Source organism: Erythrolamprus reginae, chromosome 1 (assembly GCF_031021105.1).
Source record: "Erythrolamprus reginae isolate rEryReg1 chromosome 1, rEryReg1.hap1, whole genome shotgun sequence".
Lineage (NCBI taxonomy): Eukaryota > Metazoa > Chordata > Lepidosauria > Squamata > Dipsadidae > Erythrolamprus > Erythrolamprus reginae.
In genome coordinates, this window is record NC_091950.1 from 183,885,255 (window position 1) to 183,902,601 (window position 17,347).

The 17,347-nt window shown below is 37.2% G+C and overlaps 1 protein-coding gene across 1 annotated transcript in view; it reads right to left on the reverse strand.

Annotated features, from left to right (window-relative positions):
- The window catches only part of DPP4 (dipeptidyl peptidase 4), a 91,541-nt gene that overhangs the window by 27,856 nt on the left and 46,338 nt on the right, over positions 1 to 17,347 (reverse strand). The window contains exons 13-18 of the mRNA XM_070731650.1: positions 13,929 to 14,033; positions 12,951 to 13,018; positions 12,029 to 12,082; positions 10,994 to 11,112; positions 8,208 to 8,255; positions 3,534 to 3,632 (exon numbers count right to left, since the gene is read on the reverse strand). Coding sequence (XP_070587751.1) covers positions 3,534 to 3,632; positions 8,208 to 8,255; positions 10,994 to 11,112; positions 12,029 to 12,082; positions 12,951 to 13,018; positions 13,929 to 14,033 — 493 coding nt within the window. The remainder of the gene's footprint in view (positions 1 to 3,533; positions 3,633 to 8,207; positions 8,256 to 10,993; positions 11,113 to 12,028; positions 12,083 to 12,950; positions 13,019 to 13,928; positions 14,034 to 17,347) is intronic.

The following is a 17,347-nucleotide window of genomic DNA, read 5'->3' on the forward strand; positions in this document are numbered from 1 at the left end:
TTGAGTGGCTGTACTCAAAGTGCTCATTAATGGCTCCAATTCAGCTTAGGGGGAAGTACTGAATGTAGTGCCACTAGATTCTGTGCTATTCAACACTTTTATCAATGACTTGGATGAATGAGTGAGCTGTTAAGACACTTAAAGACACTTAAATAATATGCAGATGGTGAAAAGCTGGGAAACAGTAATTAATAATTAAGTAGGAAAAAAAGAAGGTTCAAAAGATTCCAGACACATTTGAGGGTGATATGTATGTATATAATGGAAAATAAGTGCACCAGCGTGCCTACAGTCCCCTGTCCTAATGTTTCTCTCTTACTAGTATATCTATATAAACATTGTTATATCTTTGTATACTACAAATCCATACTTGACAAAATAAATAAAATAAAGTAAAATGTAAAGAAATGTAAAGTTCTGTATTTAGAGATACATAAAAGTAGATATATACATAAAAGTAGATATGTACATATGTATATATGTAAAGTTCTACATTTGGAGATAACATATATACATATCCAATTCATATATATGTGTGTGTGTCTGTGTATAAGTGATATATGTGTGTGTGTGTGTGTGTGTGTGAAATATATATATTTCTGTTGAGTCACCCAGCATACCAAAATATGGAAGGGAGCTCACTACTCCCTTTTGCCTTTTCAGCCCCACTCCAGGGGCCACCCAGACAGCAAACCATATTTTCCAAACTTGCAAAGAACTGATAAAGAAATAAAGGGAGACTGGCATAGATCTATTTCAAGCTTTTTAGCTTTTGTCAGGCAAGCCATACCCTTCTAGGATTTGAACCTAGGTTCTTATGCCTTGCTAGGCAGTGATTTTTCAGAAAAAGTAAATGCTCTATTGGGGTTTATTAACAAGTGCATAGAGACCAGTTCATAGAAAGTAATTGTTCCAGTTCGCTCTGCCTTGGTCAACAGCAATCAAGTTGGGGAAGGGTCTAGAAACCAAGTTATATTGCAGAGGTCTTCAAACCTGGCAACTTTAAGACTTGTGGATTTCAACTCCCAAAATTCTTCAGCCAACTCTGCTGGTTGGCGAATTCTGGGAGTTGAAGTCCACAAGTCTTAAAGCTGCCAAGTTTGGGGATCCCTGTTATATTGGAAGAATGAAAGGATCTGGGTATGTTTACAGAAAAGTTGATGGTGGAGAAATATAATTATCCTTCAAATATATGAAGTGGGAATGAACTTATTCTCTTTTGTCCCGGAGGACGGATCAGATCAAAGAATTACAGAAGGACAGAAAACAGAATCAGACTAGGCATCATGAAACCCTTCCTGAGAGTAGGAGCGGTCAGTCAGTGGAGTGTCACAAGACATGGTTAGTTCTCCTTTGCTCAAGGGTCTTCTAATGGAATTGTATGGTCATCTGTCAGAGATGTTGTACTGGATCCTGCATTGTGGAAGAAGGATCTGTGATCTCTTCCAACGCTCAGATTCTATGATAATATATTAAATAATTACTTTTTCTGGACAATAGTTGTGAAGGTTGAATTTATACACATTTCCAGGCAAGGAAATGCCTTTGAACTCCATAACTTTCAGTGTTATACTTGTTTACCCTGGAAACCACCTGAAAAAATTGGCTGCAGAAAAGTTATGTTATCCTATATTACGGTAATCAAGGTTCACAAATAGCATAGCTGTTATAGCAGCTGAATAAGGGGACTAGAATGCAAAATTAGACCAGGAGCTACTCACTTGCATCAATTAGGCAAATGGAAAATTACATACAGTAGTTTTCGTAAGTCAAGGTAGTCCTTGACTTACGACCCCAACTGAGCCCAAAATTTCTGCTGCTAAGCAATACAGTTGTTAAGTTAGCTTTGTTCCATTTTATGACCACACTTGCCAGAGTTGTTAAGTGAATCGCTGCAAATTTTAAGTCAGTAACATGGCTGTTAAACGAATCTGGCTTCCGCAATGACTTTGCTTGTTGAAAAGTCACAAAAGGTGATCACATGATCCTGGGACACTACAGCCATCATAAATACATGCCGGGTTGCCAAGGGTTCAAATGTTGATCATATGACTATGGGGAGGTTGCAAGAATTGGAAGCATGAAAAACAGTCAGAAGTCACTTTTTTCAGTGCTGTTGTAACTTCAAACAGTCACTAAAAAGAATGGTTGATACTACCTGAATTTTCATTCAAATAAGACATTGCAAAATAATTGAGAACAATTTCAAGTAAGCTTTCTAAAAATGCCAATTACTCTTATACTACATTTTGTGTTGTACTATCACCTGGAAGGCATGGTGAAAAGAAAGAAAGAAAGAAAGAAAGAGGGGGAAAAGAAAAGAAGGAAAGAGCAATGAAAGAAGGAAGAAAGGGAGGAAGGAAGGAAGGAGAGAAAGAAAGAAAGGGGGAAAGAAAAGAAGGAAGGAAAGAGCAAGGAAAGAAGGAAGAAAGGGAGGAAGAAAGGAAGGAGAGAATGAAAGAAAGAATGAAAGAAAGAAAGAAAGAAACTTTTGAGGCCTTCCATTAGCCTGTGCTTTTCACAGCACGAAAAGGGTCAGAACCAAATGCTGTTTTTTTCATACTTTATTCACTGAGGTTTTAACATTAATTTTCAATTTTGAATAATTACTAAACTATATTGTATTTTGGGGAGTGAATGTTTGTGTTTCTGTTTTTTAAATACTTTATCAATAGAGGGTGCTATGACACTATTATTTTGGTTCATAGCCTCTCCTGCTGGTGAAAAAAATGCTGCCTCTTTTTTGAACAAAGGAAAGGAGGAAGTTGCTTTTTCTCATTATTCCAAAGTGAATGGTGGGGGAGAAAGGTGCAACCTTTTTTTCTCATTAGTAGCAGAAGCTATTAATTAAGAACAGAATTCTCTTTAGTAAAGAAAAACCACAACAACAACAACAACAACCACAACACTGCAAAGAAATTGCACCCTTCCAGATAGGGTGGCTCGCTGGCTAGAAAGATGCTGGGGAGGGAGAAACATTTGGATATGGGTGAATGAGATAACTTTGTAACCACAATGCTCAACTGCCACAGTTTCTGCCCTTCTGAATTAAGACAAATGTTTCAGAGCAATCCTTACTTTTGTGTGTGGCTGGCAATACTGACCTTCCCAGTCCAAAGTGCAAGCTGAAACTGACAGGTATCAGCATGACAATAATCAGAATCGCACTGAGGCTGCAGATATCATACACCTGAAATGCTTGCAGCCTCCAACAAAAAGCAGTAATTCATGGAGGTATCAAGAAAAAGGAAACCCTGGTTTCAGCAATGCTGTCTGAGCAATCTGCTTGGTCTCCATCTACAAAGTCTTATATTACAAATTTTTAAGCTTAATGTCTCCTTTCCTGTTATGAATCATAGGAGAAATTGTTTTTCAAAGCCACAGCTGATAATAATTAAGAGCTGCAAAACATTCACGTCATTCAAAATTATGATTTCAAAATGCTATCCAAATACAGCTTTATTCCGGGTTTGTTTTTTTTAAATAATTCATTTCATTTTGTTACAAAACTACTTTTTTGTTTGCAAACTTACTTTGTCCATGTAGAGTAATATTTCTCAGTCTTTTGTCAGGCATCTGAATTTCTTTCAAGGCATTTCTCAAGTTATCATTATCTTCTAGGGTCTTAATACCTAGGATTAAAACAGATACAGTTGGTAAGTCAAAGAATTAAAACAACCTGGAGAGCTGGTTTTAAAAATCAAATTATCTAGTGGGTGGTGCTCATCTCTGTTTATTTTACTGAGGGAACCAGGGTTGTCTTAACAGACATTCCCATGGTCATGGGGCCAATATAACTATGTGCCATTACCTTCCCACCAAAGTGGTGTACCTACTTATCAGAGGTGGGTTGCTCCTGGTTCAGACCGGTTCTCTGGGAGCAGGAATTCCACTCCACCACTTGCCAAACCGGGACTGATGGCCAGCTGGCCATGCCCTTGAACTGGCTCTCTCGTCGGTGCTGTAGGTGTCACCATCTTGTTTTTGGCTTCCGTGCATGCACAGAAGCAGGGCATTTGGCACTGTGCATGCATGTGCAAAGTGCATACACGCCTGCACAGCACTGTCACATGTCACACAATGCATGCACGCCCACACAGCATGGGAGGAACGAAACGTAAGTTAGAACCCACTCCTGCTACTTATCTTATCTATACAGTGGTACTTGATGATACGAACTTAATTGGTTCCAGGAGGAGGTTCGTAAGGTGAAAAGTTCGTAAGATGAAACAATGTTTCCCATAGGAATCAATGTAAAAGCAAATAATGCCTGCAAATCCTTCAGGAAAATCCCAAACTTTAGAAGGGAGGCGAACAGAGGGCAGGGAGGAGCAGCTAAAGGGGGCGGGTGGAAGAAGCAAGGCTAGGCTAAAGGGTGAGTGGGAAGGAAGAAAGGCAAGGGGGGCGCCCCTCCCTTTTCTTTCTTCAAAAGACACCCTTTCAGTGCTTGCAAACACACTGTTCTCCTAGTTATTTAAATGGAGTCTTTTCCCCCTCCAAGCCGCCCCTCCCTTTTCTTTCTTAAAAAGACACTCTTTCAGTGCTTGCAAACACGCTGTTCTCCTAGTTATTTAAATGGAGTCTTTTCCCCCTCCAAGCCACCCCTCCCTTTTCTTTCTTCAAAAAAGGGGGGGGGAAAGAAACCCCTTCATCCCAGCAGTAGCGGCTTGGGTTCGTAAGGTGAAAATAGTTCGGAAGAAGAGGCAAAAAAATCTTAAACACCGGGTTTGTATCTTGAAAACTTCGTTAGAAGAGGCGTTCGTAAGGTGAGGTACCACTGTACTTCCATCTGCGTGCTTTTGAATTGTTAGGTGATCAGGAGCTGGGGCAAGTCACAGGATCTTACCCAACTGTGTGGCACTCAGATCCCGAAACCAGGCTGTCAACTTTCCAGCTGATGAGCTCAGCATCTTTAACCGCTAAGCCATTGTGCCTCCTATGTGGAAGCGGGACTTACTTCTTAGCAAACATACGTAGGAGACGATTGATGAAAAAAAAAATGCCTCTGATTTCAAACATTAATCACCAGCAGGGAAGGAAAAAGAAGAGCAAAAGACGCACACTTAAATCAACAGAAAGAACAATCCAAATTCTTTCCCACAAATATATTTCTTTTCATACCAACTGGAGTGTTTCTCAACAATGCCGTAACATTCAAGATCTAAGTAGCACCAGCTCAGGAAAAAATATGAGCTCAGATGGCAACAATCTCAGCTTGTCAAAATTGCTGCACACAGAAGGGATTTTTTTAAAAAAAATCCCAGTCTCTTGTCCCAGGTTTGTACCCTTTTGCCAGCTATTATTGGAAATCTGATCTCCTTGCAACTATGCACACACAAACTCTTGTCATTTTTTTCTCATCAAGTTCTATAAATTATAGTGACATATTAGATTGATGCCTTTAATACATCAGTTACAGCTTCTTAGCAAAGAATCTCATTCTACCTCAGGGATCTACTTCTAAAGAGTGTGCATTAGACAAATCAAACCAAGCTTTCCTAAATTGGTGCTCTGCAGACGTGTTAGCCTAGAGGTCCCTTAGTTTACAGCCAAACAGCAATTTGAATTGCTTGTGATGGGAACTGAACAGAGGTGGGTTCTAGCTTACCCATCCTCGAATACAGCTCATCTGTTTGGAACCCATATCGCATCTCAGACATTAACACCCTTGAAAATGTCCAAAGATACTTCACCAGAAGAGCCCTTCACTCCTCCACTCGAATGTCTAGTCCCACCCTGTGAGACTAGACTTTCAATCCTGGGCCTAGAAAGTTTAGAACTAAGACGCCTTAAACAAGATCTAAGTATTGCCCACAAGATCATATGCTGCAACGTCCTGCCTGTCAGCGACTACTTCAGCTTCAACCACAACAACACAAGAGCACACAACAGATTTAAACTTAATTTAAACCGCTCCAAACTTGACTGTAAAAAATATGACTTCAGTAACCGAGTTGTCGAAGCGTGGAACTCATTACCGGACTCCATAGTGTCATCCCCAAACCCCCAACACTTTACCCTTAGATTATCTACGGTTGACCTATCCAGATTCATAAGAGGTCAGTAAGGGGCGAGTACAAGTGCACTAGAGTGCCTTCCGTCCCCTGTCCTATTGCTCTCCTATATCTCCTATACCAAGGATGGCGAACCTATGACACGCGTGTCAGCACTGACACGCGTAGCCATTTTCAGTGACACGCAGCCGCTAGAGAAACGGGGAGCTTTAGGAAGTGGCCAAGATGCAAATCTCCCCACTTTCCAATTTCCCACCGACTGCAAGCAGGTACAGCAAGCGCAATTATTATTATTATTTTTCCTCTCCCCTTAAATTTGTTTTGCACCTATTAAAAAAAAATTGCGCCGGTTGCAATTTTAATTTCACTCCCAGGGCTATTTACCCGGGGGGTCCTACTTTGCTTACATTAAACTGCTCATCCCGTAAACAAATATTGCTCCGCCAGGAAATCTACTCCAACCTCCCCTGCTTCGCTTCTTTCCCTCCACGAGCAGCGTGCGGTGTCCCCTCCTCTTGGGTCGATCGCATCGGGGAGGGCGGAAGAGAAAAATTGAAACCCCTCCGCCGAGATGGGTCTTGTCCTGAGTTTGCAAACCCAGAAGTAAGGTAGCAGCAGCAGCAGTTGCTGCCGTAGTCATAATAATAGTTGGAACCCCTCAGCGGAGTCCTGCTCAAGGCGCCGTTTCCTCTTATAGCTGTTACAGGAGACGGTGCTAAGGTAAACCCTTACCGGTTTAAACGTAAAGGATGAGGGGTTATTAATTTGTAATTAAAAAAACCATGCCGGGCTCGCAAAAAAGAGAGTCCAAAAAAAGAACAGCGTGGACGTCGTGCCATTTGCTTCCTCCTTTGGCAGCTCGTAACTAGATTTTTACAACCCCCCTCTAAATAAAAGCAAATGCCGGGAGGGGTGGGGACGAGGAGGGGGGAAAGGTTTGAGGAGATCAAGTAGATTGAGAAGATCAAGTAGATCGAGTGGGTTGAATAGATTGCGGTGTCATCCTATGCACGTTACTCGAAAGTAAACCCCAGTTCCGTGCTGCCCAGGGCGCAGTCTCGGATGAATTGATATTTTGACTGCAGCAAAAAAAAAAAAAGAGAGACAAAATAAAAGGGACCTTTCCTCCCCCACAATGCACCACAAGCTGGGCTGGAGGCACCTGAAAGTGAGACCCCAAGCTTTACATCCTAACTAACCCTAATTCAAATCAAAGCATAGAAAGGCTGACTCGGGGGTGTTCCTTTGGTTTTTTCTCTCTCCCCCCCTCTTTCTCTCCCAAGTAGTAACTGTGTTGCACACTTCTTCTCTCTCCCCCCTTCCTTCCTTCCTTTCTTTCCACAACGCTATGACTGCAAAACATGTGGAAGGAGGAGGGGAGTGAAAAAAAAGACGTAGCTGGGACCGCTCCTGACCCTCCGGTTTTTTTCTCAAGGTGACACACCACCCGAGTTATGCTCGGTTTTTTGGCGAATTTTGACACACCAAGCTCAAAAGGTTGCCCATCACTGTCCTATACCTTTCCTCTATTCCTATATCTCTTCTTCTATTCTTTCATTGATATGTTCTATTACTTTATCTTCTTTTCTATTCTTTCTTAGATATATTTTACTATGAGTATCTCCTCTATAACCTCCATCATGTATTTTACTATGTGTATATTGATATATACCCACTAAAACCCTCATTGTGTATTGGACAAAATAAATAAATAAATAAATAAATAAATAAAATTGCTTCCTCCTGCGTCGCATGGCTGCATGTGCAATGGCAAAAAATCCCCCCCCCCAAATGTTGGTGACGCATGCACAGTGCCAGAAACTTGGAATTCACAGTGCCAGAAAACATGGCAACCTCCACGGACCGACACCGAACCGGTTCTGTGACATCATCATGATGCACCAGCGGGTTGCTACCAGTTTGGGCGAACTGGTCCGAACCAGTCTGAACCCACCTCTGGAACTGAAGTCCATCAAATGTATGCCATCCGGCTGGAGAGTTCACTGAATTACATCACCAAAGTGTAATCTCATGCATTCATACCGGGAATAAAGCTAATTATGTATAATTGAATTTACTGCAAGATACATATGGACAAAATATTACAAACTTCAGATCATAAATATTCCAGAATAGACCTGCACTCACATTGTTCTAAACAAAGGGAAAAAATAAAAAAATAAAAAAAAATACCTTTGCCTGTACTGCTGCTTTGCAAGGTGAAGTAGGGCAGGCCAGGACCTGTTTTTCGCAAAGTGTTAAAAAAAATTCCAATTAATTAAGCTAACTTTTCACTGAAGTTAATTTTATTGCAGTTATTACTATTGTTTCTTTGTCAATGTGTTTTGATTGAGATCTTATGTTTTGCATTTTATTCTGCATTTTCTTCCTTTGCGGCTTTAATCAATGATTTAGTGGAAAGATTAATCAGGTGCAACATGTAATCCCTAAATATATTTAAAATTAATTAATGCTGTATATAAAAAGTACATACAATTGAACCAATTAATATTAACTGTCATACTAAATTTATGATTTTGGAATAACCTGGTCACTAGTATATCTTTTTTTTTATTCTACAAAACACAATACTGTAAACAAAATGTTTTTCCTTCAACAAATTAATACCAGTCGTAATTTATTTATTTATTTATTACTTAGATTTGTATGCCGCCCCTCTCCGAAGACTCGGGGCGGATATCAAATAATAAACTGGAAATTGGAGACTGGGAATTTTTTTTCGGTCTTTATGTTCTTACCAGTCAAAAATCAGTTTGGATGTCCAAAGTACACCTTAGTTATTAGAACAAATACTTCAAAGTCCTGACCCATGAGCAACATATGGCCCATATTTTATTTATCAGATTTGTATGCCGTCTCTCTCCGTAGACTCGGAGTCACCTTTATGTTACTCCGTAGACTTTTGTCACCTTTATGTTATCGACAAATATTGCCAACAGAATAACAGAATTGGAAAGGACCTTAGAGGTCTTCTAGTCCAACCTCCTTTTGAAATAGGAGACCCTATACCCGTGATGGCAAACCTACGGCACATGTGCCAGATGTGGCATACAGAGCCCTCTCTGCGCCTTCACCCCAGCTCAGCCCGCTGGTAGTCTACTTTCTGAGGCATGCATGCACACTAGCCAGCTGGTTGTTGGATGCATGGGTGCCTTCCAGGTTGGGCACTCTGGGCCAAAAAGGTTCACCATCACTGCCCTATACCTTTTCAGACAAATTATCATTCAAGTATTACTTAAAATCCTACAGTGATGGAGCAACTTGCCAATTTTGACTGGCTGCTTATGGATCCTCCCTGACATCACATTAGGAAGTGAATGGGGATTCCCTGCCCTGGGGAGGGCATGTGTTCCCGGGGAACGTGTGTTTTTCTGCCACAGGGAGTAGGACGCACGTCTTACCTGACACCTGTACTGGTACCTCCATCGCGTTCCTCAGCCTTATGTCCCAGGCAGCCTGTTCTAAAAGAAAACGTCTCACAAGTTCAATCTAACCTCTCGAACTCACGAGACATTTACTTTTAGAATGGACTGCTCTGGACACAACGCTGAAGAACATGAGAGAGGCATCAGTACAAGTGTCAGGTAGGATGCGCATCTCGTGTCCCACTCCGCCCGACCTGCCACTCCCAAATTTCGCCCCACAAGATGTGCATCCTACCTGATACTTGTACCGGTACCTCCATTGTGTTCCTTGGCATTATGTCCAGGGCAGCCCGTTCTAAAAGAAAATGTCTCGCGAGTTCAAGAAGTTTGATTGAACTTGCGAGACATTTTTTCTTTTAGAATGGGCTGCCCTGGATATAAAGCCGAGGAACATGATGGAGGTACCGGTACAAGTCTCAGGTAGGATGCTCGTCTCACGGTGGGCACAATTTGGGGATGGCAGGTTGGGGGGAGGCATGAAATTTTTACTTCTTCCTGGGGGAGCTGGGGTGTAACAGGAAATAATTGACCAGCACTGGCCTAACCCATTCCAATATTATTTCATATATACAACTCAAAGAGCTAGTCCCTGCTTGCCTCTCTCCACAAATTGTAGTCCTACGAAGTATATGGGGATGGTCAATATCATTTTATATCTTAATGGTGAATATTCAGGCACGATGGCCACTTTTAATAGGATAAATTCTGCCAAATTGCAAACGATCAGGTTCAGGAGTTTTATGTTGTCATTCAACAGCAGGCAAACCAACTACTGCTGTTTTGGATAATGCTGCCAGATAAGCAAAAATAATTTTCTAGTTTTCTAGCAGGTCTTTAAAAAATAACTTTATATTTCATAATGCATTGTGATACTCTTCATTTTTAAACAAGTGGTGACTTTTACATCACTGAATAAAAAGAGCATAATTGCAGCCCATCCTCTAGTTCTCATGATGGTTCCAGTAATAATTGGAAGTAGGGAGACCTAGCTTCAAACCTTTCCTTGATCTTGAAATTCGAAACCTAGAAACATACAAGATTGATGGCAGAAAAAGACCTCATGGTCCATCTAGTCTGCCCTTATACCATTTCCTGTATTTTATCTTAGGATGGATATATGTTTATCCCAGGCATGTTTAAATTCAGTTACTGTGGATTTACCAACCACGTCTGCTGGAAGTTTGTTCCAACCTTCAACTACTCTTTGGACCCGTTCTTGAAATTCATCCCTTTCTCTCAGCCCAATTTAGATCACAAAGTTGTTCCTCTGAGGCTAGTGTTCTCTAACAGCATCAGTTGCCTTGACTTGTTAAGGGGAAAAGCAGGAATAAAAATGCAATTTTAAAAAATGCCAAATGGTAATAGCTGTGACCCAGGTATCCCCCTGAAATACCTGAAAAGATTTGTGCTTATGACCATCCAAACAACAACAATAGTTCTTTGAATCATGGATTGAAGAAACACCATTTAAGTATTAGGATCTTAAAGATTGAACTGCATTTCTGAAAGAATAGGGGAGTCTGTAATACTTGCCATAACAATTCAGTTTATAGTTTGTTGCATCTTTGCTGAAGGATACAGAGAAATACTGACATGCGTCCTGCTTTGAATCACAAGTAATACATGTTTTTTTCAAGCCATTTAAGTCCAATCTGTAAAAATTAGGGAAAAGTAGAAGAAATCTGTATTCTATTGCACATCATAAAGGCACACCATTACAAATACTTTTGATTTAAACAGGAGAATTCATCAGTTTTTTTTCCCTTTCTTTGCATCCCTATGAGGCCAGAATAATTTATATTTGTGTGCGCCAATGCTTCATTTTTTTGTTTTATATGCTGGTAATGGCATGGTTTACAATTTCTAAACAGTTTTTCAACAATTCATCTTTATATACAATTTTTTTCCTCTGGTACTCTGAGGGTGTTTTCTTTACAAACTATGGTAGACATCTGCCGCTTCCACGCTTGCTTTCATGTCATTATTTAATTCAGATTTCTTTCCTTTTTTCTTCAATTGTCTACCTGCAGTAAAGCAAGGGCTCCAGTGTTTTAGTGCTAAATGTTGTTGATAAATATCATTCCATGGATTCATCATTCCATAAATGCACTGTCATCAGTTTTTCACATCTAAATAATTTGATGTGTCCAATTTACTCTACCAGCAGCATACTTCTTTCACCCACATGTTAATGACTTGTATTTCCATAATTTAATTTTGAATTTAGAATTGTTATATCACCATTATCACCCTTGCATTATGGTATCACTTATTTCACTTTTATCCCACATTTATTATTGTTTATAAGTACAGTAACTCAAGGCGGCAAACAAACTTAATATCCCTTCTTCCTCCTATTTTCCTCCAACAATAACCATGAAAGAGACTGGCTTTCCAGAGTCACCAAGGCAGCTTTCATGCATAAGGTGAAACTCACAGTCTCCTGGTTCCTAAGCTAGCATTTTAAGCACTAGAGCAAACTGGAGGTAGCCAATTCAAAAACGTGAAAAACAAAATATATGCCGTCTATGCTCTGTATAGCAGAACCATAATAAAAAAGCATCTTACTTATAAAGTTGTCTTCCTCCTGGTATACCATTAAATTCATTACTAATAAAGTATCTGTGAAATAAGCGAAAGGGTTATTGATGGATTAATACATCAACTTGATAATCATTTAGATTACTGTAATAAAAATTTCCTAGGACAATAATACAGATGTAGCTATAAAAAGTTAAATAGTTAAGCAATAAAGTTCAATGCTATATGAGTCTCTAAACTAGAAAAGACATTAAGCTACTGCAGAAAAATGGAAAGTATCTCATTATACAGAAAAGGCAAAGGAAAAAGTTTATTCTAATGTGAATTTTTAATTTTGTAAGCCACTTAAAGTCATTGGGCAGAAATATAAATGTGTTAAATAAAGGAGAAACAAATGCACTAATTACTTAATAGACCACTGTCTGCATAGATATCTAATTCTGATTATCCATTTCCCCCCACGAATCTGTAGAGTACTTTTAGAGAATATATTAAGTATTTAGCAGCAATAATAAATAAGTATTAAGTCAGAGAAACAATTGAAATATGCTTTCTGTGGAACATCTCAAGAGAATATAATATATTATTATTATTATTATTATTATTATTATTATTATTATTATTATTATTAATTAATTTATTTATTTATTTATTAATTAGACTTGTATGCTGCCCTTCTCCGAGGATAGAAGATTTGTATCTCAAAAGTCATGAGATTTTGGCTTACCAAGAAGACATAAATGAAAGGAAAGAAATGTCAGCATACTCAGTATAAAAGGCAAGAGAGCATACAATATCGCCATGCAAAATTTCTTTTTGCTAAGCTTTCACCCAGTCTCAATTTTAATACAACAGACAAAAGCAGGACAAACAGAAAAGGCTATCTCTAGAAAGGGATGATTTATTTATTTGCCACACAGGTATTCACAAGTTATCAATAGATACTCACAGGCTGTTGTTTGTTACAGCAGCTATATCGATTACTTCCCATTTTCCACTTGTAATAGGTTTAACATTCTAAGTATAAATATTAGACAAAATATTATTTTCCATAAATATGTTATACATTCATACACAAAACAATTTATTTATTTATTTATTTATTTTTATTGATTGATTTTGTCCATTACACAATGAGGGTTTTAGTGGGCGTACACATAGTAAGATATGTAATGGAGGTTATAGAGGATATATTCATAGTAAAATATATCTAAGAAATAATAGAAGAGAAGATATAGGAATAGAACATATCAATGAAAGAATAGAAGAAGAGATATAGGAATAGAAGAAAGGTATAGGAGATATAGGAGAGCAATAGGACAGGGGACATTGTCATGGTTTTGAGTAATGATCCCAACCAAGACAAAACTCTGAGACTGGAACTCTTCTCAAAGATTCTCTTTATTGGGTACGTCATATCGGCACCTTCAAATGTGAACCCAACTCTAGATATTTCCCGTGGTTCAGTATAATTAAAAGAGTAAATGATTCCCTCCCCCCAAGCGTCATAGATCACATTACCCAACTGAGTAAATGGTAAGCTTTTCAGGTATTCCCTTCCTTTCTTGCTCAGTATTTGTTGAGATGACCTTGGCTCTACCAGCCTCTGCCTGTGTTATGTCTAGCCCATTCCAGAATAGCATTCCAAATCTCCTATCCACCCCCCCCCCCCATCTGTTTGACAACTGAGAAAGGGGAGGGGGGAGCCCCAGCCAGAGTCATTTCAAAAGTTGACAATAATGTCTGGAGTAAACTCTGATAACTCCAAAATGGTGATATGCATGTAACAACATTATCACAAAAAATGCTGCCATTATGTCTTATGCAAGTATATAAGCCATGGCATTGAGTGATGCCATCATTTGCCTCTCCTTATGAACAACCTTGCTTAAACATAAAGAAACATGCACAAATAATAATTACTTACGCCTGTGCTATTGATGTAGTGAATATGATTATATCCTTGTGAATCACTGATAATTCTGTAGTAGCTAATGTCATCAGAAGTAAAGTAAGGCTCCGATGGCTGAAACTACGAAAAAGAGCAATAGCATGTTTATAGATGTAATGCTTAGTAAGTATTCTATTTCATAGGTTTACTAATTTTAACCTCTCAGGGAAATACTGTACATTCACTAACATGTTTTTTTAAATTTCCCATAGGTCAAGTTATTCCTAAAGTTTTTAAAATAAATGAAACAAAAGCAATAGGTTTCTATTGTGGCATTGGCTATTTTTTACAGAAGGACTCTTCAGTTTGAATCATTAGCAAATTGCAATTACTTGGCTCTTTAACAATTCATTTTTCTTTTCTTTTGTTGTTTCTTTCATATATGGAATTTCTGTCACATAAGAAATGGAAGGTTATTAATTAAAAAGGAAAGCATAATTTATGATTTATTAACATGTAGACATTTGAATGTTTACAAAACTATAAATAATTTGAAAGAAGCAAAGAGATGCCAACATTGTAACTCTGCCCAATCTCATGTTCTCAAATTCTGATACCTGAAAGTTCACAACCACTGAAATTTAACCAAAAGATTCAGCTCAACTGTTCTATATTGAACATGTTTACTTATGTTACTCTGCTAAGAAGACTAGTTTATCCAGTAGCTCTTCTGTAAACTAAATATATCACTGATTTAATACTATTCGGCAATTCTGTACATTCAGCAGAAATCTTGGAGAGTTGAATCAGTGATCTTCAGCTTTATTTATTTATTTATTTATTTGATTTGATTTGATTTGATTTGTATTTTTTGGCACAAGACCTAGTCATTCAATATTTTTATATCTTCAGAAAGTACACTGTATTACGTAAAGAAATTATCACTTTTCCTAATTTTTAAATCATTACTGTTAAGTTGCTAGATTTTGATACTGTCAATCAATTATATTTATTAATGTTAGTTAATATTAATGTTAGTTTTTAAGTCAAAATTTCTAAAAACTGAAATTTGAAGTGGCATAAATGAGCCTATGTGAAAGATTTAGGATAACGAACTCCATCATCGAGAAACCTTCTTAGTTAGACAACACCAAAAAGACCCTCTCAGTTACCAGTGCTACCATCTATCTTTCACAAGGTCCACCTATCACTCCCCAAACCATGATATCTGAAGATTAGGCTTCTATTGACTTACAGATAAGTAAAAAAAAATCTATAATGCAACATAACATGATTTTGTAGCATAAAGACAAGTTTAGTCTTTTCCCTCCAATTTAGAAGACAGTTCAATTACAAATGAATATTTGCAATTACAAATATTCGCATATATATATATATATATATATATATATATATATATATATATATATGTTAAATGTTTTAGCTGGAATTTAAAATATATATATATATATATATATATATATATACACACACAATATATAAATATTGTATTGTATATATTTACAATATATAAATTTGAATAATAATAAATGAATATAAACAACAAAATCATACCATTTTTTTTAAAAAAGTCTCAAAAATATATTTTTATCTCAGAAATGGGAAGATTTTCAAGTTACATATCAATTCCCAAGAAATTAACAAAGAAAAAAAATCTTCAACTCAATCTGATAATATAGAAAGACAAAAGAAATTAAATTCTAATGCAATATACACTATTCAAAAAAATAAAGGGAAGACTTAAACAACACAATATAATTCCAAGTAAATCAAACTTCTGTGAAATCAAACTGTCCACTTAGGAAGCAACACTGATTGACAATCAATTTCACATGCTGTTGTGCACATTCAACTTTGTACAGAACAAAGTATTCAATGAGAATATTTCATTCATTCAGCTCTAGCATGTGTTATTTAAGTGTTCCCTTTATTTTTTGAACAGTATATATATTGAGGACAGTTCCCCATTTTGAAGAAATAACTTGAATCTTGAAACGAAGTTCTATTATTTTATCCTTTCACAGCTTCCACCTCTTAAGGTGATTCTAGTTGTTAATCAAAATATTCAAACTCAGACATTCTTTGCCATTCAGAGTGGCTGCAGTGCTAGATGGTTGTTCAAAACAGCACTAAACTAATTTCCCCCTTATTTTTCATTTTATTTAGTGCTTGAGTTAGGGTTTGAAGTTGATATAGTGAGATGAAGACCACTTTCTGCATTCTTTTTTTTAAACTATGAACTGCACTTAGCAAATCAGCAGTAACAGAATCCAGAACCCACCCCTGTTGTCAGCAGTTTTAAGTTTGTCTTTGAGAAAACTTTTAGGAATTGAGAGATTTTTTTTCTGGAAGATATTTTGCCTGAGGAAAGCTACTTTGTTACTAAATGGAGGGGACATTTTTGCAATCAGTGACACTATCTTACTTGAAGTTACTTGAATTTAAATTACTTGAATTTAATCTCATTAAATATTCCAACTGAGTAAAAACCATCTTTTTCACGCTTCATAATTTACTGCAGACAACAAATTTATTTCAGTACGGTAGAACTCTAATACCCCATTTGAATAATTCCACAAAACATGTCAAGCAATTACCTTTAAAAAGCCATTAACATTCTCATAAAATCACCAGTGAACAAATTGCTCACTGTTATCTTATCAGAGCTGTTGGAACAATATTTCATTCTCGGAACTGAGTTTGTTCTTATTTATTGCATTCAACAACAATATTTAGAGTGTCATATACACTTAATCTTAAATACTTGGTAAAGAGGTGAATTACAACTGAATAAAAAAATCTTTTGTTACATTTTTCTTAAAAAATGACACACTTTTGTTGTAATGCATCTATCAGTATTCAGCTAGGGGGAACAATATATGTATTTGTGTTTTTGTCTTTTTTAATGCACATTTTTAAATGTTTTGTTTTGTCTTTCTAAAAAAAATTATTAATTGTAAATAAGCATTCTAGCATCCATTTCCACCAGTTGGCTAGTATTGATGGGAGTTGCTGATGAGTTATTAACAATACAAAAAAAGATCCATGTCCATTCAAGTTATTTTATTCCTGGCTCTACTCATTTTTTATTCTATCCCAATCAAATTTTCAGGGACATTTAAAACAAGGGATGTTTCAGGTAATCTGTTTTATAGAGTAATAAGATATCTTGTATTTTCTTCATTCAACTGATTTATTTGAGTGTCTAAATCATAGTGGAACAAGCATGGAAATAATAATGTTAACCTATTTTTTCCCATTTTAATAGTAAATTTATACTCCTCCTTTTTTTCTTTCCTTTCTTTTTGCTTCACTGTTCACACCATCCACAATCTGCTTATCACGTTGCTTCCTGAGATTTTATCGTGTAGAACTAAAATGTGTTAGTTATATTAAGGTCTTTCTTTTCTGATCAGGTTTGACAGCAGAAGATA